General features: G+C 37.5%; 1 protein-coding gene across 3 annotated transcripts; it reads right to left on the reverse strand.

Annotated features, from left to right (window-relative positions):
- Positions 1–36: 36 nt before the first annotated feature.
- Positions 37–23388, reverse strand: slco2b1 (solute carrier organic anion transporter family, member 2B1). 3 transcript variants are annotated; one of them, XM_072661530.1, is made up of 15 exons: positions 23313–23388; positions 20910–21011; positions 18337–18474; positions 17322–17484; positions 16951–17169; positions 16768–16866; positions 15373–15500; positions 14118–14226; positions 13142–13306; positions 11951–12140; positions 9660–9804; positions 8278–8438; positions 4277–4341; positions 2938–3058; positions 37–2759 (listed from the first exon to the last, which is right to left on the reverse strand). In XM_072661530.1, exons 2-15 carry the CDS (start codon positions 20985–20987, stop codon positions 2582–2584), a joined length of 1959 nt encoding a protein of 652 aa, XP_072517631.1. In that variant the 5' UTR covers positions 20988–21011; positions 23313–23388; the 3' UTR covers positions 37–2581. The 3 variants fall into 3 exon arrangements, with proteins under 3 accessions (XP_072517631.1, XP_072517629.1, XP_072517630.1); XM_072661528.1 differs by having other exon boundaries at positions 9660–9807; XM_072661529.1 differs by lacking the exon at positions 23313–23388 and adding an exon at positions 23192–23274 and having other exon boundaries at positions 9660–9807.
- Between the last annotated feature and the right edge of the window lie 12 nt (positions 23389–23400).

The following is a 23400-nucleotide window of genomic DNA, read 5'->3' on the forward strand; positions in this document are numbered from 1 at the left end:
TAAACTGTTTGGATTGTATTGAGGATAAAAAGCCACTTATGTTGAGCATTCTCTTTATTTTAACAGCTCATATTGTTTACTTCAGATTCAGAGCCACCGTCAAAACATTGACTGTTAGTGTTAGCAAAAACGTTGTGATATATGTGAAATTATTTTCATTTAAGATGAAACAAAATTTTAATACAAAAAAACAAAGCAAAAAACAATACATGGATAAGTATACAGAACAACCTTCCCTTTAGCAAGTACACGCAAACCCATCTGCTACTAGATGCAACCTTGTTTAGTCATACACCAATTAGCCATAATATAAGAAGCAACTACTAATTGGTTGTGCTACCACAACAGATCTGACCATTCAAGGCATGGATCCCACAGGAGCTCTAAAGGCTCTGTGTGTCAAACACGTGGCACCAAGACTTTAGCAACAGATCCTTTAAGTCCAATAAGTGAGGCCCCCATGAATCTCATCAATGAGTCTTCGATGACCCTGTAGCCGGTTCACCAGTTGCCGGTTCACCTTTCTTGGACCACTTTTGGCAGTCACTAAAAAAGACCTGCTAGATGTTTTGGAGATGTTCTGACTCTGACTCTGTCATCTTAACTGTCACAATTCGGCCCTTGTTAAAGTGGCTCAGATTCTTATGCTTGCTTTTTATACCTTGAAAATAAAGAAGTGTAATATATTGGGATATAAAAGAGATTGTATTTCAGCAGCTGATTTCATGTTGACAAATAAAATTGGATTAATGTACACAGTCATATCAAAATATTACAACCACCACTGGTGTGGAATGAACTTATCATATCAGCTCCACTTACCATACAGGAGCACTTTGTAGTTCCATGATTACAGACTGTAGTCCACCAGGACGCTGCGCACAGGACGCTGTTGGCTGGATATTTCTGATTGGTGGACTATTCTTAGTCCTGCAGTGGCACTGATGTGTGGGGTTCTGACCATTGAAGAACAGGGTGAAAGGAGACTAACAAAGTAGGCAGGGAAACAGATGGACTACAGTCTGTAATCATAGAACTAATACTACTACTACTATTTTTACATTTAGAGGTGGTAAGCGGAGCTGCTACAAGGGGCGGAATTCATTCCAAACCAGGGCTGGTCATAATATTGTGATATGACTGTGTAGATATGACTACTAGCTTTTTAGCAAATCAGCTAAAAAAGTTTGTCACACTTAGACAATAGACAAAGAGCTTATTTACAAATATCAAAAATATGTCTTTTTAACAGCTAAAACATTTTCACATAAAATATAAAGTATATGTATAAAAAGAAGTATATTTGTAAAAGTGTATTTGTAAATTGTTAGCAGATTATGCAAAAACAAAGGGGCATTAAAATATATCCCATTATATAAGGTTAAAAAAAGGTTTGCACAGCATTGTGCAAAGGTCTTGGGCATCTGAGAACATGATAAGTCAAGCAATCCTTAAAATATCTAATCAGTTTTTCATTAAAGCGAATTAAGGGAGCTGCTAGTGGAGCTGAACAAATCCATACAGTGGCTGGAGTTTACAGAGAAATCAGGAAGCAAACCTGTGTTCTTCTAACACATTAACACCCTCTGATTTCTTACTATGGCATTTATGTTCATTTGTATTTGCTCTGAACTTACTGCTAAGACAAGCAACTACTTTTGCACAACACTGTATATACACTACACAAAAATGTTTGTGGACACCCCTTATAATGAATTCATCTATTTTAAGTTGCACCCATTGCTGACACAGCTGTGCAAATGCACACACACACACACACACACATACATACATAAGCTTGTCTAGTCCCTGTAAATATTTGCCAATAAAATAGAACTCTATCTATCTCAAACTATCTGGAGAAGATAACATATTGGCATCATGCAGGGAATGATGGTACAATAATTCCAATACTTTTGGGATGAGGTGGGGAGTTGAGGGGATGAAGAGATCATCAACATCCTGTCCTCACTAATGCCATTGTTGCTGATCCTCACAGCACTGTTCCAAAATTTAGTAGAAGGCCTTAGTAGTAGAGAGACAGTAGAGAGAGAGTGTGTGTGTATATATATGTGTGTGTGTGTGTGTTTATGAAATGGAAAAAAATCATTTAAAATTTCACCACCAATAGCGATGCTTATGTCACATTTTACATGAAATATGTATTCCCACAGGAGTTAACAGAACCTTTCACACAGATTTACTAATGTCCTTTGTACATGATATATTCCAAGTACTTTCCCTTTCATTTTGCAACAATTTAGCAACCGCAAACCAAAAAGGTTTAAAACAGGCATTCCCAATCCCAATTCTGCATAATGGCTGCTCTTCAGGAGCAGCGATGATAGTGAAAAGATTCTGTTTTACTAATTGCAGATCAGGACAAGAACATGTACTGACTTCACAGTGTGAATTCACCACTGGTTCAATGTTATTCACAGATGCAGACACAGTGTAGCACAATAGTAGCACATGTAGTTCACATCACGGGAGACGCTACAGGCTTCCACATTTCAGGGATGTAATTGCAGAATATACCTAATATAGCTTACAGTAGTCCCACAGTGGACTCACACAGCACTCACACTTTCTCACACTGTCCATTCGACTGGCTCAGCTGCTCTTTCTCTGGTTTGTTGGTTCTGCTTATTTGTTCTATTTGCTGCTGATGGGCTGAAGATGCTCTCCTCAGAACCAAGTAGGAGAGAAAGAAAAATGCCAGACCTCCAAACACGAAAAACGTCTGCAGCCCAAGAAATCTGGAAATGAAAATTATTGTTTTGGCTTCAGTTCTTTTATTCAAAGCTTTTCATTTTTTTTTTTTTGACATTTAAAAAAGCTCCCATGCATTATTGTATGAAAAAGCTTGAACGGATATAGAACATAAAATCCTAATCATGAGATCATTAGGTGAAAAATAAAAGAAACTTGGCCCACCGTTGTCTGAAGAGATCTAAGTTGTAGTACAAACACGAGGTCTTCTTGTTACACTTGTTTCCCCACAGAATACAGGTAGAATCAATGGCACTTCCATACAGGACAGGAGCAGGTAGAAATGCTGCCAATGACACAAATTGTACATCCTCAATACATCTATACAACTTAACAGTCCTGATTTTTTCTGTATGTGATATATCTGAAACAGTAATGTTAAAAGAGATGAAACAAGCTTAATTTAACAAGCTTAATTTATGCCACTTCAAAAGATTTCAACTGAAAAACTAAGCAGTTTCATAGAAACAAAAAAGGTTTGATACACAGAGGCAAATATTTGAATTAATAAATAATATTAGGTATTTTCCAAATTAGGTTCTTAATGTCTTAAAGGTGTCCTAGAATAAAAGATTAGTATTTACCTTAGTTCAATAATCAGAGTTTGATACATGGAAGTAAAATATTTAGGACTTCAAACACTGTTGTGTCCTTCATAATTTACATAAGTAAGCTGCAAAATGGTTTCCAATTTCAAAATGCCAATTTCATACCATTCTTGACTGATTATACTTACACCCCCACAATGTACATGAATTCAGCCCACTAGTGAAAGCCTGGGCTAAATGCAACAGCTTCTTCTGGAGAATGAAGTGAGGCTAAAAAGGCTGGAACAAGTGCCACTGTGGGTATTTGCTAGTGGAAGAGCCGGTAAAGTGTGTAAGTGTTAGCCAGGTGCTAGGCTACAAGCTAACCCTACCCGATCCTACTACAATCTTTTCAGCTAACTAACCAAATACAGAGAGGACAGAGAGATGACAGTAACTTGCTTGTAGGCTTGTAAAACAACATCTAGGCATTTGTTTTTGCTCCAACCAAAGTCACATACTACGAAGAACTTAAAATACCAATTTGGCACCTAATAGGACATACTACTCAAAATATAATGGTGCAGCTTCTAAACACATCATGAAAAGTGAACCTATCTCACCTTGTTCACCTATTGCTCATCACATAATAACCTCATAAAAGTCTCATTGATGTCGTTTCTCATGCAGTACACTCATTATCCTTAAAGGCCTTAACAGATGTTGCAAGATTTCAGGTTAAGCTTGTTTTGTGATAAAACAGGCCATGCAAAGAAAGTGTCTCAAAGCAGGACTGGCATGAGAATAGATAAAGGGCAACAGAGATTACAAAACATTAGTTCCCTCATCCCTGTCAATCATGTTGTTTTGTTCTTTGCTTTTACTGTGAATATACAGGCACTGTAACTGCTACTGTGTTTCAAAAATGTGTCGTCACAGCAAATGTCTACAGTATCTCTGTTTCTTTTGGCACTAACCGAGTACTCTGAAGAGCATGAACTGGATTCCCAAAGCAAGGGATTTGTCTTCTGGTGGCACTGTCCTGTGGGGACAAAACAAGTTAGAGAAGAAATCAAGCAAAAACAAAAGTAGAGTCTTAAAAAGTGCAAAAGTCTCATTCAGAAAAACAATCCCAGATGTCAACAGACGTTCTTCCTTGTTTCACTTGTGTCCTGTCATCGCTCAACTTTACATTAGAAGGAAAAAGCCTCTGTGGCGTTCAATGGAAGTTGACGTAAAAATATTTTATTCCAAGCAATTTTGGAGCATTTCCATCACATTTTGACCCAACATAAGGAACAACTATTAGACTTGAATTACATCAAAAAGTGAAAAACAGACAAATGGACATTTAAGGTTTTTGTGTGACAGTAAGAATGTCTTAATGCCTATGTTTCACTATGAGCAAAAAGACAGACACTTCATAATCTAGCACACGCCATAGTTTTAGATGTTACTCTTTTTTGTCCATAGCTTCTGCAGTTTTTAAAATAAGAGCTAAATTAATACTCATGAGCACACATCGCACTGAAAAAAAAGCACTATAGTATTTGTGTGCTTGTGGTATGGGGAGTGATAGTAACTGAAAGGAACTTAATCTGAAATTCAAGATACTGTTTTTACTGAAAGTTGAAGAGCTAGAATTCAGGCGAAACAGAGAGGTGACAAGGAGAAATGGGAACATACAATGATGTCAGTTTGGAGGGGGAGTGGGAAGTTTCACAAATAGTCTTTCTCCCTAATTTCAGTTGTTTCTATGGCCAGGCCTGCAAAGGACATGCCTCTATGTGTGAGAATCAGAGAAGAAGTGAGTTTTTCCCATTAAGTGCAGTAGTAGTTGGCATGAGAACACTTCCTAAAGATCCATAATCAACATATTGTATGTAACATTTAGCTATAATTTTACATAATTTGAATCTGGCAGTTGTTCATTTAATTGTGACACAATTTCATGATGAATGGACAAATAGAAATGCTTGAAAATGACTTGGAAAAAATCTCATATAAAGTTGTCATTTTAGAAATACAAGGTTTTTGCATATTGCGGTCTGATGTCTTACTATATGCGATTTGACTTCCGAAACCTCCACGGTCCAGAAACCTCCTTGTTTTGTTTTTTTTCATTTTTCACTTCACATTTGTGTTTAAACGGGGAACATTTATCTTTTCTGAAAATTTTTTTTTCTTTGGACAGTAAAAAAAAAGTAAAAAAACAAAGAGTGAAACTAAAGAAATATGCATTGTATAAGGCTAAAGTGTGGTGGTTTTGCATAGAAACCACTGTGAACAGTGAAGCAGAGGCTAAAAATGTGTGGTTACCCAGAGTTACCACAATGCATTTTGGGCACAATAACATGGGGAAATAGTGAAACATTGTGCCTACAGGATAATGTTGTGTCTGGCCCTGCTAAACCTGATGAACTGACCAGACCCGTGGGTTTTGTGTGTTTATTTGATGAGGATCTTTTTGAGCATATAAACTAACCTGTAGCCTGATCTAAATCTTTACAGTCTATTAACATTTTTTTAGCCATCAACATTCTAATGAGGTTTAAAAAATCACCCTGATATCAAGATTAACAGTCCATACAAATGAGTGATTTCATCTTTATGCCATAAATATTAAACAAGACTATGAAATCATAAAGCTAACTGAGTATTAAATAAAAAATTGAAAGATATAGTCAGCGCCACTTAATGCCCAGTGGTTACTCATCTCAGAAATGACCTTTGACCCTGCACTTACAAAAATCACACCCCAAATCTGGTTTGTAACTTGTCCATATCAGTCTGACATGTTAAAAGAAATTCTATGTGTGTCTAAAAGAAGTTAATGTTAAAACTTTTGTGGAAAGACTGCGATGCTAAAATTCAAGGAAGGCAATATATATTATAATGGATTTCGAGCTCAGAGAAGGGACTGTTAAAGATTAAAGCTTCTGGCGTCAAAGGTTTGACAGAGATTGACATGTAATGAGGCCTGCAGCGTTTGAGTACATAAAACACCACGGGTGTAGCTAAGGTGAAATCAGACATGCAAGTGTTTCCCTATTGGCATGCCAGAACCTGCCTATGAATCTGCTTGTGCTTCTGCAAGAACACTCATGAAACTATAAGCTTATGAAAGGAACCACAGGCAACACTGCTGCTTTCAACATCTCTAATGAAGCTCTAAAATGCCATGTATTGCGTCATTATGTGGACTTAAGCGAATCAAGAGAAAAAAATCTGGGCACGCTGTGTTCTGTCTTCAAACCGTTCCCACATCGAGGCATCAAAACTTCTCTTTTTACATCCAAAGATCTTGACAAAGAAATAATACTTGTCTTCATGCAGTGTTTTTTTCAGAAGTTTTTTTCTCAGCATTATATTTAATCTTATCAAGTCAAATTAGCATAATTATCCTTTGATTCCCCAGTATTTTTATAACAGCTTGCATTTCTTAGTTGTTAGAGTTTCTCTCTGGCTTGGATAGTCCTTCTACTCTACTGTGTATTGTAGCATTTTGTGCATTGTATTGTGTACTACATTTTATGATGTACTATATTGTGTGCTGTACTGTGTACTGTTTTCTACTGTGCATTGTGCTGTGTGGTGTAATCTCCTGTGTATTGTATAGTGCTGTAAATTGGATGTAGTACACAGTGTAGTGTAATGTATTCTAATGTATATTGTATAGTGTTGTGTAGTGGTTTGTTTTGTGTTGCTCTTCTCATGTGGTTTCATTGAAAGTAAGAGTTAGCAATGAGTTAAATATCAACAAGCAATTAAGTATCTTAAAAGCAGCCCTAACAGTGATTTCTGGTTTTTCCACACTGTTTTAAACAACCCAGTTGGCATTGCTTTGCATGGATTTACCGATTAGTAAAAGAGTTGCAGAGCATAAGGTCAATCTAGAAAGTATTCTAGAAACTATATCTTTGGTTTTATTCAACTACTATGTTACAGACAGTATTATTTCTTCTACTTGAAGTATTATTCTTTATTCACCTTTGACTAACATCTCAAGACAGCAGTGAATGACTTGGCTGCTGACTTGAGATGTTAGTCAAGGGTAATATAAGAGAATAAATACAATAATAATATTTTTGTACTCAAGTAGAAGAAAGAATAGTCTCTGTAAAATATTAGTTAAAACAAAGAATAATACAAGTACAATATTAGTTAAATAAAAATAGAGATATGCTATCTAGATTTCTCTATCTAGATGAGTAAAACTAGAAAAAGTATTACTTTCTGTGAAGTAAAGTCATTTTAATAAAATTTCTATTACCAAAGAATAGCCCCACCAGTTTCTACAGAAGTCCCTGTAGTTACTGACCAATATGCCTTAGTGTGTAATAAGGGGTTAATTTTATTTTGTTGTGTAAAGAGGACGGGTTCTCCCTTGAGCCCTGGTTCCTCTCAAGGTTTCTTGCCCTCACTCTGAGGGAGTTTTTCTTTGCCACTGCCACCACTGGCTTGTTTACTCAGTCAATCCAGAGGTTTTAGGCGTCTCTGATGTATCAGCTTGTTTTTCTGTATTTTTAACCATGATCATGCTGACGGCTTCACTAACTTCACATGGCTGGACTGTGAAAGCAGAGTTATTGCACAATTCCTGTTCAAGTTCACTGAGTCATGGAAACAGAACACTGGCAGACCATTGGTAGCTAACCTAGGCTTAGTTACAAAACTTACTGGAGCCTTTGCTCTGTAGAACATGGGTTAAAGCAACTTAGATAACACAAAAAAATAGATTGTGATAATTTTACTGTGATAATTGTAAGCACTTCATAAAGATATGTAAATAACATCTAACACTATCGTAACCTTTTTGTTTTTTTTAGTTTCATATACTGTAGCACCTGAAAGGGTTTCACTTTTGATATGCATCAAAAAATCCTTTTTGTTTAGAGTACATTAACACTGTGCGGTCTGGTGTAGCTTACTAAAAAGGTTAGCGAATGAAATGGATGAGGTGGTGAGGAATACGCACCTGAGAATCATCATAAAGGACGGAGTCTGGGAGAGGGACGCCAAGAAGCATGTGAGAGAGGAGAAGACCATGAAAGGGATAATAAGATGGGAACAGCTGTTCCCACATGTTCCTGGTACAGCATAGCTGGAAGGCAGCACACAGCTGCAGTTTGTGTAGTTCTACCGAAACAGAAAGAAAGATTTTTACTAGGTCAGTGTCAAAGATTAAGATGAAGCTATGTCTGAACATGTTAGGCAGTGCCGATTAAGAAAAAACATCCAAGATGATTCACCTTTCTTTCAACATATAATAGCAAAGGTTTTTTTTCCTTCATTAGCAAAAAAGCTTACTTCAACATGGAGGTTCAAAGTGAATCACTATAATCTCAGATATTCGGGTCTGTGGATTATCAGGATGTGGATAATCTAGAGCATTTTACAGAAGTTGCTAAATATGCTCTTTGTCATGGGAGCCAAATGCAGTGCTGGAGGTATGGTTGGGACATGTGGGAGGCTGCTCTCTAATTTCCACAGTACAAAACTTCCCCCATAGTAAAGAATTATAAACAGCAGGCAGAATAGATACCATTGCTAGCAACAGGATGTCTATCTAATGATAATGACTGTAAAAGCACTGGTGACTTTAGGTAAAACACTTAGCAAGCAGTAAACAAGCACACCCACCTCAAGAGCCTAGCCTTAACAGAGAGCAGCTGTTTATTAAAATTATTTAATGCCATATATATATTAATGTTAATATTCATATATATATATATGATATAAATATATATATATATATATATATATATATATATATATATATATACTTTCTCTGGCTACAGTTCAAAAGCCCAGATCTTGTTGGGCCCCTAATTGGCAGTTGAGAAAAGACAGGGAAGCAAAAATGTGGTTTGGATTACCCTAACAGGACATAAGAGTTCATGCGTCAGCCTTGATATTGGTTCCACTCCTTGAATGGTGAATTCATAACATTTTTTACATAGTTCTTACTTACCAGACTGCAGAAGGTAAACCGTGAGTCAGATTTACTACAGCTATATCACTTTGGGGTTACCTTTCAGTTTACAAAAGTCATTTTGAGGTTAGAGCACTTTGAGCAGCATCCACCATGATTATAGTAAGACTTCAAACTGGGCAGATAGAGAACAGTTTCAGGGGCAATCATGTCCACATGACATTATTAATCTTGGAGAAAACCCTGTACAGGAACACACACTGACTTCATTCCTTAAACAAAGTATGTGTTCAAATTTGTTAAACCATGAGTCAGACTTTATTTATCTTAAAACATCTTAAGCATCCATTGCCAAAGTACAATCATTCCCAGACCATGAAGATGATACAAGGCTTTAGAGTAGCAGTAAGCTGAAAGTAACTTACCAGAACTTTCTTAGTTCCATTGTCTATATTCCCAACTTTGCAGCCTGCATGACAGGGAGAACGGAACTCAATTTGATTAGAGCTACACACAGGATTGAAGGCCTCATTGGAGCAGGAACATGCTGAACTGCACTGCAGGTTTTCACTGCTGCACAAAAACAAAGAATGAATGGTTTTTGCAGCTGTTATTACAACATTTGGAAGAGTATGTATCATATATAATAAGAAGTAGCAGGAGATTAACCCCTTAGTGTTTAAGCAGGTTGAGCATGACAGTCTTCTTTTAGATGCTCATATTAATATAACTGCTTCAATTCAAAACAGCTGCACTGTTTTATTAAAAAGTTAATTTGCATTTTCTTAGTAAACAAGATGGAGCTAAGAGATCACTTTGGTTCTTATACTTCTGTTTTTTCTGGTAATAGTGGTTGGATAGAGGCCTGAGGAGCTTAATTGCCTGTCCCAGCAAAAAACAAAATCGAACTGGTTACAAAAAGGAGAGACATTGACCAGCACTCGTATACTACTACTCGTATACTAATATTTATTTGGCTCACAGATAAAACACAAAGGTCATGCTCACTGGATGCCTGCCACTGTTATTTAGACCAAATGGGTGTATACCACCCTCTTATCAACATAATCACCAAATCTCAGGTATAACTCCTCATCCTCCAACGTAACATTAAAAAATACCAAATTCCATTGGCATTCCATAAAAAAATCTTTTGAGTCTTTTGAGGTCTAATTATTTTAATCTCCAGAGTTTCCTTTATTTCTGTATATCTTTGAATGTTATGTTGGAGGATGATTAATTAAACCTGTGACTTGGTGATGACGACCATAAGAGGGTTGTATACACTTGTTTGGCTGGTGTCCTATGGGCATGCTGAGAAAGGCCTAGTGCCAAAACATTGTGTTTCATCTGTGAGCCAAATAAATACACTGAATTGTGTACAAGTGTTGTCCAATTTCTTCCCTTTTTAATTCGTCTTTAATGGATTCAGCATGTGAGGAGGGTAGGAGGGTAGCCTGTTGATTTTCCTTTATGCCTGGTTATACCAATAAGAGTCTATGGGCAAGACTCCCAACATTACATTCATCCTTATTGCAAATGGCTCTAAGTAAGAGTATCACATATGAGGACATGTTCTTGAATGCTGCTTTCTTTGTTTCCCAATCCTGCTTTGCGTCAGTAAAAAACAACTGAAGTGGAATGGGGAGTAAAGATTAACTATCAGATAAAATGGTTTCTTTTAAAGCCATCTGAAATGAATAAATCCCAGCACATTACAATATGGCAAATGTTTATTAAACTCTATAGTTAGCGTAGAGTTAGCCTAAACTCTATGTGATTTATAGACTATTTTCTTCATCTGGTCTTTCACAAGTTTCAACGGCTTGCACAAACAAGTTTGTCAGGTTTCCTGAGTTCTTTTTTTATACTCTACTGCTTTACTACAGCAGCAATCAGGTTCATATTGTGTTCTTGTGTGCAAGAATGTAATCATGACATAAACATTAAAATATGGTGAGAAAGTAAGAAAAAGAGGGGATACAAGACAACCTTCTCCTGGATTACATACAGAACTGACAAAACTCATAAAACGTTATTTCAACACACCAGATAAATTATCTTCATTACTCATATATGTGAGCGGAGCTTGCCCCAACCAGAGTATCTTTTGCTTTCACTTACTAACTAGCTTAAAAGAGGTAAAATACTTCCCACCAGAAAAGTTGTTATTTTCTAAAATACTAGCTATTACCTTGTGACATTATAATCATAATTATAATCACTATAATCATGGCTAATCTTTTGTTTTTTGCAGTATTAGCCAGCTGTTGTGTAATTTCTTGGCAGCAAGTGGCACCAACAAATGAGAGCTTATACCAAAGCCAAGTTGAAGTGTAGTCTTCTTTCTAGAACTGGAAAAACACTTTGCCAGGGCACATAAGTACAATGGAATGAAACCCATCTGTGGCGGTGAACACACACACACAAACACTAGGGAACTGAGGCAGCCACCTCAGCACCAAGCTGGGTACCTTTCTCAAGGAAATCTAAGCCATTAATGTTGGGGGAGGATGAAACATTGTTCCTTCACTCCCACTGCCCCCTCACTCCTGCCAGTCCAGGAGATCAATCAGGAGGCCAATTCCAATCTCACTTCTCCCACAGCTGTCCTAACATCTCCAATTTATTGTATTTATTTCATGATCCAATCAGATCTGATGAATTCCAGATCTACCAAAACAACACAAGCGCCTCATGACTGAAGAAGACTCACATGTCAGGGTAAACCCCAGCAATCCTCTGCGTCGAACAACCAAGGAAGAGTAGTGGCAGGGCGAAAATGATAGCCATCAGCACAGCGGCGGTGCACATTGCCGCTGAGGTCTTGACTGACAGATTTAATCTGCGCAGGATCATGCCTCCTGCCATGATGCCAAACATTGCTGATGGTATACTCAAACCACCTAAGGGCACAAACAATCATGTTACCAATCTTACATGTAGACCAAAGGGCCCCTCACAGCGTAACTCAAATCAGTCGTTCCTTAACAACAGAGTTTTCGTTTTCACAGTGAACATCTGTTAATGATTAAACATTTGGTTCTACTTTGCAAGATTATAGTTTTGGCTTGAACTGATATGTCCCTTATGTACAGAGGCTTCATGTTACTAAACAAAGAACTCTGCCATTGGCTAACGGCTGATTTGGGGCAAAAAAATAGGTTTTGTGAAAAAAATTTTATTAGTGTGGAAGCCAGGCCCAGCAGCAGGATCAACTAGATAAATTAGAGGCGAAATTATTTAGTAAGGGGGAAAAACTTTACTCAGTGAATGTCTTACCCTGATATCAGGGTAACAGACTAACCTGCTTAACATCATGAAGTGATTAGGCACTATGATAAACCATGGGTAACTTTGACTGTAAACACTTTTGGTGTTATCATAGAATGCTTTATATAATGTGTTGTTGCAGAACTAAAACAGCATGCTGTGTTGAGCAGAAAGCAGGAGAATGGAAAAAACATTGCACCACCATTTAAAGGGCATTCATTAGCATAATATGTAAAGTACGAAAGTGTATTGGACACTACATATGAAATATAAAATTGTTATCTAATAACAGAATCCAAAATAAGCTACATTTCTCTTGTGGGGTCTCTCATCTTCCACAGAAAAACTGTCTTTATTTGTGTTGGAAAGTAATGCTAATGCTAATTGAGAACACTGTTCTAAATGATCTGATCAGAAATACTGTTGGATTCAACTTGGAACTTGCTCCATTGATACAGCCTGTCTGTCATATGTCTAATTAGCACTAGACTAAAAGAAATAGTCAGAAGAGCTCTTTATTTTCTGCGACTGTTTGCTTTGCTTGCATGTTGAGTAGAAGGAAGCACAACTTCCTTTTTGTGAAGTTCTGAACATCAGCCTAGCATTAAGCCTAAACTGGCCGTTGTCAGCTTACCAATCATAATATTGGAGAAGGAGGCTGTTTGTGAGAACTGTCTCTCAATGAATTTAGGCATGAAGGTGGCCAGTCCAGCCACCATTGCAGCCAAGTTCACCTGGGCCAGCACCACCAAAAGGTAGATGGGGTTCCTCAGAGTTCTCAGCATGATGTGAGGAAATGCTGAGAAAGGAGAGCAAAACAATATTAGGATCAGGTTTTTACATTCCACTGCAAAGTTTCAGAGGATTTATGTAAGAAACAACCAATATTAGTGGCACCATGCAGGGTGCATAAAGTCATTGCACTCATTTAAGTATAATAAAATGTGAGTAGATGGAAATGTTTCTACATTATGCAAATTCTTTTGTCAACAATGAGGAACTGAACAGACTAAGATGAAACCTTTGGCATGAAAGTCATGCCAAGTCAGGTGATTCTGAGGAAGATTAAAGGAAGACATTGTTCAAAATGTATGTGACATGCTTCCTTGACTAAAGAAATGCTTAAGAATCTTCCACAAGAGCACTGACTAAAACATGCTGCCATCTCAGAGTCACTATTTTACCGTGTGGCCAGTTTTTGTCTTTTTTGTATGCGCCATGTAGTAGTACTACTACAATGTAGGTCACATTTTACTGACCTAGGGAGCGGTATGTTTTACTCCTATCATGATTACTGTTCCGGACGTAAAGTAAACAGTTGATTATATCCTAATCTGTGTCCGTTCCTTTATTTGCTTACTGAAAATGCACTATTTGTTGACATTGTTAAAAACAGACATGCACATAATGCACAGTGTGGTTTTCAGGCAACTAGGAGCTGATGTAGGTCAATCACACCCACTTGGTTTCACTTTTGAGAAGATCTAAACATTTGAATGCCATTACAAAGACATTTCAATGCAAATGTATCTAAGAAGCACGCTCTCCGGCTATGGAAGATAACATCCTGCAGAGTTCAGATTCAATACCAAAATGCTGACTAAACTTACTTTTGAGGAACTTGATGAGTGAAAGTTCATTCATGTCTGATTTAGCTTTCTTTTCTCCCCGTTGCATTAGCTTATCTGATGTGGGCTCCACTGGGGTGTTTGTGGTTTCCTAAAGTGACAAAAAAAGATCCCTTAATAATTCATTGATAAGACATAAATCATAAAGAAAAAGTAAAAGTTTATTTAAAAGAGAGCCAAAGGGAAGTCATCAAGCAGATTAAACATGCTAACTGTAAACATGGGTTCAGTCTATTAACCAGTCATGTCTGTGAATGAGATGTCTACCCTGTCTGAGTAGGCCTTTAATCAGGCTACCTTTATCTTGTCCTACAAAATCACATTTGCCAGGAATTCACTTTCTTTCTTTTTTAAGAATCAGCATCCCGATTCCTCCATCTCTTTTTCTTTTTTATTTAGACCTGCATCTTAATGCTACACTACACTGGAAATATTACAGATACAAGGCTTTAACTGCTGGCTATTTGCCACTGCTAAGATCTCTGAGTAAAGTTCTCTGTGTAATGTACTATTATTATGCAACACAGTATTTACAGATTTGGCTTACAAAATCTGCAAGCAAAATGCAAGAACGCATGAACAAGGGGGTGCACAGTTGGTCTGATATGGATGCCACAGTGGTATAAAAGATATAAAAGGGTGCTTTATGAATGTGGTTGGAATGAAAGTTCCCCTTTGGAATATACTTCACTGGCATGCCTGCATGCATATACGCTCCCTGCATGCATATACGCTCCCTGCATGCATGTACACTCCTTGCTTTTCCATGGGAGGTTAGCGTGATATTCAATCATCCATTCTGTTGAGCAAGAGCTGGCAAGCAAAACTAGCAGTCTACTAAATCAACATCCTTGGATTACTCATATTTCCTGCTATGCTTTTACTCTTGTTTGCAGACCTTTACAGGCATATATAACAAAGCAATGTGCACTTTTTATTGTCTGGCACAAATACAAAAGCCTGAAGGCCTGTCAGTACTGTGAACCATCAACAACAACAGTAACTTTGTATTGTATTTAACAGTAAATTGTATTGATGATTCAGGCTTGTTAAAGCTTCGTTTTAACAAGCTTAAGCTCGATTACAACACTGTCAGACTAAACTTTGGAAGTCCTGGAATTGACAGTAATACAGTTTAGGGGTTCAGATTCAGGTTTAGAGCACCTTCCACAGATATGTCGAATGCAACTGTAAAACATGAATGTAAAAATGCCAATAAGCATCAGCTCAGACTTACTTCTGTTTCCATGCTTCTTGGGAAGAACAAGTAGGGCAGGGATGTAAGGAAGAGGAGGGTGCCAGCTAGAAGAAATCCCAGCCACCAAGCCCCAACCCATCTGGGGTCTTCTCTTTTCAACATTTTATCTAAACACAGACAGAAAACCATCAGGAAATTGTCAGAGGAAGTACAACATCATGTTGTTACTGCAAATGTGATGTATTTGTTGTGTCTGTTAAACCTAAAATAAACCTTGGTAAGATGTTAGACACAGTCTCAAAAATGAAGGCTCCTAAGTTCCCAGGTTCTTGCATGTATGTATGATTCTGGGGAATCATAACATAAGGATCATAACATGTGCAAAATCAGTCAAGGGTGGTTCTTTATAATATTGCTCCTTTTTGGCAGCTTTGCCTGGCTTAAGAATGCAGATGTTATTGGAGAAATTATCATTTATAATTTATAAATGAAAATGGACAATCTCTGAAGGCATGAAGTACTCGCACACATTTGGATGAATACAGAAATGCATGCTCATTCTTGTCTGCTCTTATCTGTCTCCCTCAGTATTCTACAAACATGTTGAATCTTGGTTACCCAATGATCACAAAACAATGTTTTGCATTTTTTGAGAAATATGCCAAGACGTAGGCATTCTTTGTCCAGAAATAATCTAAATTGAGATTTTGACTCACACCAGGTAGCACTAGTTCTGGGATGAATGTGTGGAACTGTGTCAGCTGTATGTACTGTATGTATTGAACTGAACTGTATAGGATACCTGTGTTAAATTGTATATTTCAGGCTTTGTAAAGTAGCAGCACTGTGTCCAAGGCAAATTTACTTTGTGTCCAATAACGTCTAAACTAGGGGTATATTGGAACACAAGTTCCACACTGAAAACCTTAAGCTGTATGTCGTTAGCAAGAAAAGTTAGGATTTGCATGGTAGTGTGGGAATAGTAGCGGATTTACAAGTATCCCTATGGTAGCTGTAGTTTTTATTTTGGCCTTATTTTAAATCATGAAATAATTGGTGGCTCAGGCGAGGACAGTGTAGCAGCATTGTTTGACAGTTGTAGAGTTTCCGTGCAGACAAAACTGTAAATTGAGCATTCAAACTGTTTCATGCTACAGGCTGTACCAGCTACCTCAGGGGAGCACTGTATGGAACAAACTACCTGTTCAATTTAAATAATAATAATAAAAAAAGGTTAGCCTTATTCCTTCCTATATAGAAATCTCATATATAGCCATACATGCACATATGTCATAAATGATATACAGTACCAGGGAAAAGTTTGAATATACCTGGCTAGTCTAAACTAATCTAGTTAGACTGGGCTTCTTGAAGGTGTCTGTTAGGTCACACAGGGTGTCACACGGGTTTGTATAAAATAAGAAAGTTCCTTACCTGGAGATGCTGTGTTGAAGTCGACATAGAAACGGAGTAGAAACGACCCCATTAAGTAACCAAGTGCTGGTCCAATCACAGTTAATGCAAACAGAACCCCTGTGGGAAATGGAAAGCTATGCTATTAATGAAGGGAAAACTATAGAAACCTAGCCTGATAATTGTACACTTCAGAACTCTTACCAATATAGAATGGTGAATTCTTCTTATTTGCATAATCATCTATGAAGGAAATTCCAAAGGGTTGGACTGGAACACAGCCGATGCCTAACAGCAACTGGCCCAGGAGGAGTATGGAAAACACTGTATTGTTGCCATGATCCTCATTCTTAGAGCATGTCTGGTTGGATGAATGGTGATCGCTTTCTATGTGGCAAAGACCAGTCAGAGTTTCTTTGGAGCCTGTCAATCAGAGATGTTCAATTAAAATGGCTAGAACAGCAAGTGAATCCACACATTTTATTCAAAGAAAGGAAATGCTATTAGGCCCTAATCCCTTCTAACAAGACACAAAAGTGTATTATTAAAAACATGCACAGGTAGAAGTCACTTACTGCTTATGGCACGTGTGTAATCATACTCTTCGCTGATGAAGTGAGGCAGTGCTATGAGAAATGCAGCCATACTCGCTATTAGAGCTCCAATCCCAATGCACCTGGGTCTGTGTACACAGCTCCCAAAAAAGCTCACAAATACGATGAGAACTGTGTTCCCCACCTGCAGGCACAGAAAACAGACTTGTGTGTACTGATAATTCACTAGGTTGAGTTTTGCCTAGGTCAAGTGTATTACACTAGCATGGATATACTTCTTATCTTGTCAAATAAGTTCTATGCCTAAGCGCCCGGATATTGAGGTATCATTGGTTATATTATTCATGGTCATGAGCCTTTCCCACATGCTCAAAAGTCAGTTACCACTGCCAGTAAAAATAGTAACAGTAAAACTGCAAGTAAAAATAGTAGATTTGTAGCCAGTCATCTAGCCACTAATGCACTAGTGCACTTGTGGTCTGGCAGCCCTCAATTGCATGTGTTTGAGAGGGCCACAGTTCACATTTTGGTATTCAAAGGGTGCTCACAAGTGGCCACAACGTGCCCTTATTGCCTTATATATTCAACAAGGACCTCAACTATGCTGACAGCAGCAATGGCCTCTTGCTCACACAGCAGCTGTCTGACCAACACAGCAAAGATGAAGTTTTAATTGATTCAGATTAATTGATTGATGTCATCTCTGTGGGTATAGCACATGTAGAGCTTGCAAGCCTGATCCATGACATCTCTTGTCTGCTATGTCTGTACATTGTTGGCATCACCAAAATGCAGTGTTGGAGGAGAAATGCAGAACTTAGGGAGTTTTTTGGGACAGGTTAGTTATCTGTAAAAGGTAGATTTCCTCTGAATTGGCTGTTTATGCTACGCTGAAAGGACCAGTTGCATTTGCCAATTTCTGTGACGTAATCATGCCCGCATCGATGATGTGTTTGTGCAAATTTCTTTATACTGAGAATTTCACTGGAAGGCAGGAAAAAGGACTATTTAAAAACTTTTAAGATTCCTTAATTACCTCATTAAATGACGCCACCAGCCCAGACTTTTGACTAGAGAAACCATATCTTTTCTCGATGGTGGATATGGAGCCCTTCAAATAGCCAGACACCAACAGCAGAGCAAGCTGCAGCATTCCTTGGCACAGCACAAAGAACTGAAACACAAATTCATGTATGTTCCTGTAAACAAATGCAGTTTTTCAAACACAGTGTACTCATATATTTAGTGTAATAACAACTACTAATGTGACTACATACTGTTGTCACACACATGCTCAGAATATAAAATTCCATCGTAGTTTGACCACCTCAGTTCAACCCATTGTGAATGAAGAACAATATGAGGATGTGCAATAGAAGTCAGGAAAGAGCAACCCGCAGTTTACATATTAGGTAGGCCAGGAAATGTGTGTGGGTTAGTCTCCAAAGCAAATAGAAAACCTGGTCCTAGATATTGAGAGCAATGGTATAGAAATAAACTAGGTCAAAAGTGTAAGGTTCCTGGAGTGACAAATCTTTAGCATTTCTTAAGGTGCCTCAAAAAGAATAGAACCCATGAAAGAATGGTGACAAACTTCTACTGGGGTAGCTCTGAGGGTTCTTACTCAAAGAATCACTGTCTGACTTTGCAATATTACACAATACGACCCACTAATTCTTCAGAAAATAATTTCTGGTTCGTTGGTAGAGCACTGACAATAGGGTCTCCTCATCTTGCTTGACACCAAATACAATATCCATTGTTAGAGACAATATACATTGTTACAGTGTCTAGAAAAACAGCTTCCACCCCAAACTTAAAAAAGGTTTGAGTGGCTGTTGGTTTTACATAAAGAAAATATGCTGGTTTGACAAATATCAATTACATCTTGCATCTAAACACAACAAAACACAAACGTTTATTAAGTTAATTTGTATATATTACTATGTATGCATTCAGCAATATGTCCAAAGTTCAGAAATAATTTATAATTTTATGTAACCTAATTGGTTTAGATAAACATTACTACTCTGAGTTGGATTGGCCACATTTAGTTTTCACACAAGAGTTTTGTGTAGTTCCAAACAAATCCATGTTTCCATGTTGAAAAGAACACAATTCAGTTGTGTGGAACCACTGTCCGTGATTAAGTCAATTTAAAGAGTTTTGTTGAGTGCAGGGAGGTGTATCTTATTACTGCTCACACAAGGAACCAATAAGAGCCCTCTTAAACACATACAATCACTTTGAAAGTAAGCACTGTACAGCTATGTGTAAATAAAGTGAAAGTAGCTCTTAAGACATTTGCTTGAGTAGTATGTACTCACTAAATAGGCAATGAATTAGTAAAATGGTTTAAGAAAGGTGCACACACAAAAGAGAAGTAATCCACCGAGAAGGACAACATGGGTGAGTAAAACAAGTAAAACCCAATGAGAACAATGTTGAGCTGTCTCATTCATTCAACACATGTCAAGTAATTCTGAGAACTCACTGTACCACATAGCTGACTCAGTTTCACTTAATTATTTGTTTAAGGTGCCAACTGTATTCACATTGTTGCATAGTTGAATAACTATGAGAATTTGGTACATGGACGTGACACACTGTGAACCACAACCGTGTTGTCTTGTGTCCTTATTCAAAAGCAAATATGGCATACCCAACACAGAGCTGTTAAACGGGCCAAATCCAAATCAGTGTCTGCAGAAGGATAGCTCTTTTTTTCTACGAGCCAAAAAGCTAAAGCTGGAAAAGCCAGCTAAAAGCTAGGCTAAAAGCTAATCTTTGCTTGTGGAAATGCCTAGCCAAGCCGTGGAATGCGCACCTTGGCGAAGCACAGCTGGCAGCCTGGAAAAGACCCATTTGGAGAACCGAGGAAATGAAAAGACGGGAAAGTTTCCAACATCTTGAAGAATCCATGCTACAGGAAATTGGAAATTGAGGCCATTTTGAGAGCAAAAAAGAGGCCTACTCTGTTTTAGTAGTGTTCCTAATAAACTGTTTATTAATAAACAGTTTAGCAGTTTAGTTCCAGCCATTCACCCTAAAGTTATAAGGAGTGTTCCAACTCATACTGCTTTTTGACTGCACAACACAGAAAAGCCAATAAAAACACTACAAAAACATTTACATACAATAAAAACAATTGTTTTTAAGGCACAGTTACAAAAACAACATGTTTAACTCTTTGAGGTTGGATTCCAATATTTTATGGGCAAATGTTGTTTATATGTCTGACCAAGAACCAAGTAAACTTTTTGGCCACTATTTTCAAATGTTTTTTACTAATTTCCTTTTTACAGAATCTGTACTGATTCACTGTCACACATCTTTGATTTCTTGAATTTGAAGTCTAAAAAGAGATGGATTAGAAAGTGTAGTAAATTCCAATCCATTGTAAATTACCTTCCTTTAATGTGTTAAAATTATATAAGCATTACACATATAATAAGTGTTATTTTAAACATAATAAATGTGTAAAGTCGTTGTTGAAGTAATATGTTAAAAATTATGTTGAAGTTATAGGTTACAAATCTATGCTGGAGTATGTCTGACCAACAAATCATAACTAGAGTATGTAAATGTAAATCACACAGGAAATCTTACCTTGATGTTATGGAAGAGGGCCTTGATTCCGCATGGTTTTGCCCTCTGTGGCTGTCCCTGTGGCTCTGTAGCAGTCATCACTTCTCCTCACCAAGACACAGTCTGAGAAAATCCAAACAATATGTACAATATTAAATTCACATATTATGCCCAATCCAAGCAATAATATTCAATCTGTGAATAATTAAAACTGATAAACTGATCCACAAAAGAATAAGTTTCAAGATAAACCATTCTTTTCAACATTTTGAGCAAGAGCAATATTACTTTTATTTTGTACAGTTTAGACTGAAAAAGGAAAATCAGCACTATGCAAAGGTTTGGCCACCCCAACAGATTTGAGCTCTCAGATAACATTTACCAATGCTGTTGATCAGGAAATCTCAATTACTTTGCAGGAACAAGCAAAAACATGTCAGACCAGCAGATTTCACCCTGATATTGTGCTAACAAGATTCTCTGTGTTCCCTGAACAAGCAGTTCAGGTTGATTAATGCACATGCATACTAAGGCACACAGCAACATGCTACAGGGCTTCTCAGTCTTGAACACCAGGGGCCCTAAACAGTGTTCTCTCATGTTCTTACACATTGCTAAAAGTTATCAGTTGGCTCCTGTCATCATCTATTTGCATACTGGACATGTCTCTGCACCCCTTTACACACCGTCAGTGTGTGGTCGTTCCTCACAGACACATTTTCTGTCATTGTTATATATGCAATGCTTGACTGCCTGCCCTCATTGTTGAAGGCTGTTTGAGCTGTAAGTTACTATGCTCACTGTGACTGTGTGCTGGTTGAATACTACAGTGTTCACTCTTGTATTTCCCACTGGTAGTAAAATAACTGATGCTCACGAAGCAGGAGGAAGTGATAAGTAGATAGCTGAGCATTTTGTAGCCATTCTCTCACTTCTTAATGTAATTAAGAAATGGCAGTGAACAGGAATGGCATACCGAAGTCTGGAATACTAAGTAAACTTTTTGAGATCTGCTTGTAGGATTGCTATGGATGCTAATCATAACTTCTGTTTTACTTAAAAAAAAATGTAAGCAAAAAAATGAACAGGTGATGCACTGCTCTACTGTGCAGCAACATCTGCACACATATGACCTTCATGGAAGAGTCATAAGAAGAAATGTTTCCTGCATCCTCATTACAAAATTCAGCATCAGATGTTTACAAGGCCACTGCCAAATATTTGGGCCCAATGAAAAGATATTACAATGTACCCCACAACCCCCATCATGCTCCATACAGGGGCGCTGCCAAGGATTTTAGGCCCCATGAAAAGATATTACACTGGGCCCCACAACTAAAAATACTCAATTAATACATTTTAGGTCCTCTGTCAATCATGGGCCCATATAATCATCCTAATGTTTCCTGCCTCTTATGTCGCCCCTGGGTCCATATACCACATACACAAACAATGTGAATCTTTTAGTTGATGTTCTCTGCACTCTGTCTTGGTTGCACACTGATTTTGTCTTTGCAATGCATGTAAACCTGAGTATTATGTGTAATGCTATTACCGCCGGTTGGTTTGCTATTGAAATGTAATCACACAATTACACAGTTACTAAAGGTGGTACTAAATATTCCATTACATTTTATGGTTTGTGCTTACATGTCCAACATCTTTGTTTTTTTCCCCACAAATAAACAATACATAAAACAAAACACTGAATGCCCAACTGAAAGCCCAACTAAAGCATTTAATCAAATTCAATCCATAATAAAATATTCCCTTAGCAACTTACTGTCACAACTGTGGTATTCAAACATCAAATCTTAAACACCAAATACTTAAAAATCAAACCACACTTTTTCAGCTATAAAAACATTGTTTAAGAGTCGGTAGAACAAATAGAGGTGGTGACATACATGTTATTTGATGGCCTTTGACCCTTAAACTGGTGCCAATATTATGTGATAAGAGGAATGTTAAGAATAGTTCTTGAGAACAGGACGTAGACACATTGTCTCAAGTCCAGAAATCAACAGATGGCAAATATATTAGAACATAAATTGATTTTCCACATTTTGACTCAAATTCTTCTCTAAGAACTGAAGAGCTGAAACACACAAACTAGACAACCATTTCTCCAAGTTTTGCCAATGTCAGTGTCAATGAATAATGTATTCCTACTTCCAATGTACATACTGCAAAAGATCCTGTGTTATGAGAATTGAAGTTGAATGGCATGCAAATACTAAACCAAAAGTGCAACAGTAAAGTATGAGTGGTTTTAAAGTAGTTTTCTTTGAAAGAACACTTGCCTGTCTAACTTAGTGGATGTAATCAGTAAAGGCACAACTCATTCCAATCCAGTAACTAATGCTGGCTACCCACAAAACAAAATGAGATCAAGCACATGTGCATGAACAGGAGGGCACTTACTGTGGAGTTGCTGAGATGTAGTCTATCCTGCTTTCACTTTGAGGAAATTTTCCACAACTTCTGAAATGGGCGGTCTTTTAAGAAGTCC

This window comes from Salminus brasiliensis, chromosome 18, assembly GCF_030463535.1.
Source record: "Salminus brasiliensis chromosome 18, fSalBra1.hap2, whole genome shotgun sequence".
In the NCBI taxonomy this organism is placed as follows: Eukaryota; Metazoa; Chordata; class Actinopteri; order Characiformes; family Bryconidae; genus Salminus; species Salminus brasiliensis.

What these genes read in the sequence shown, in the direction of transcription:
- slco2b1 (XM_072661528.1), bottom strand. Translation starts at nt 20,987, where the DNA reads ATGACTGCTACAGAGCCACAGGGACAGCCACAGAGGGCAAAACCATGC. An exon ending in TGGTGGCGTCATTTAATGAG is followed by an intron (nt 17,485 to 18,336) that starts GTAATTAAGGAA and finishes CTGTGCCTGCAG; the next exon opens with GTGGGGAACACAGTTCTCAT. An exon ending in GAATTCACCATTCTATATTG is followed by an intron (nt 16,867 to 16,950) that starts GTAAGAGTTCTG and finishes CATTTCCCACAG; the next exon opens with GGGTTCTGTTTGCATTAACT.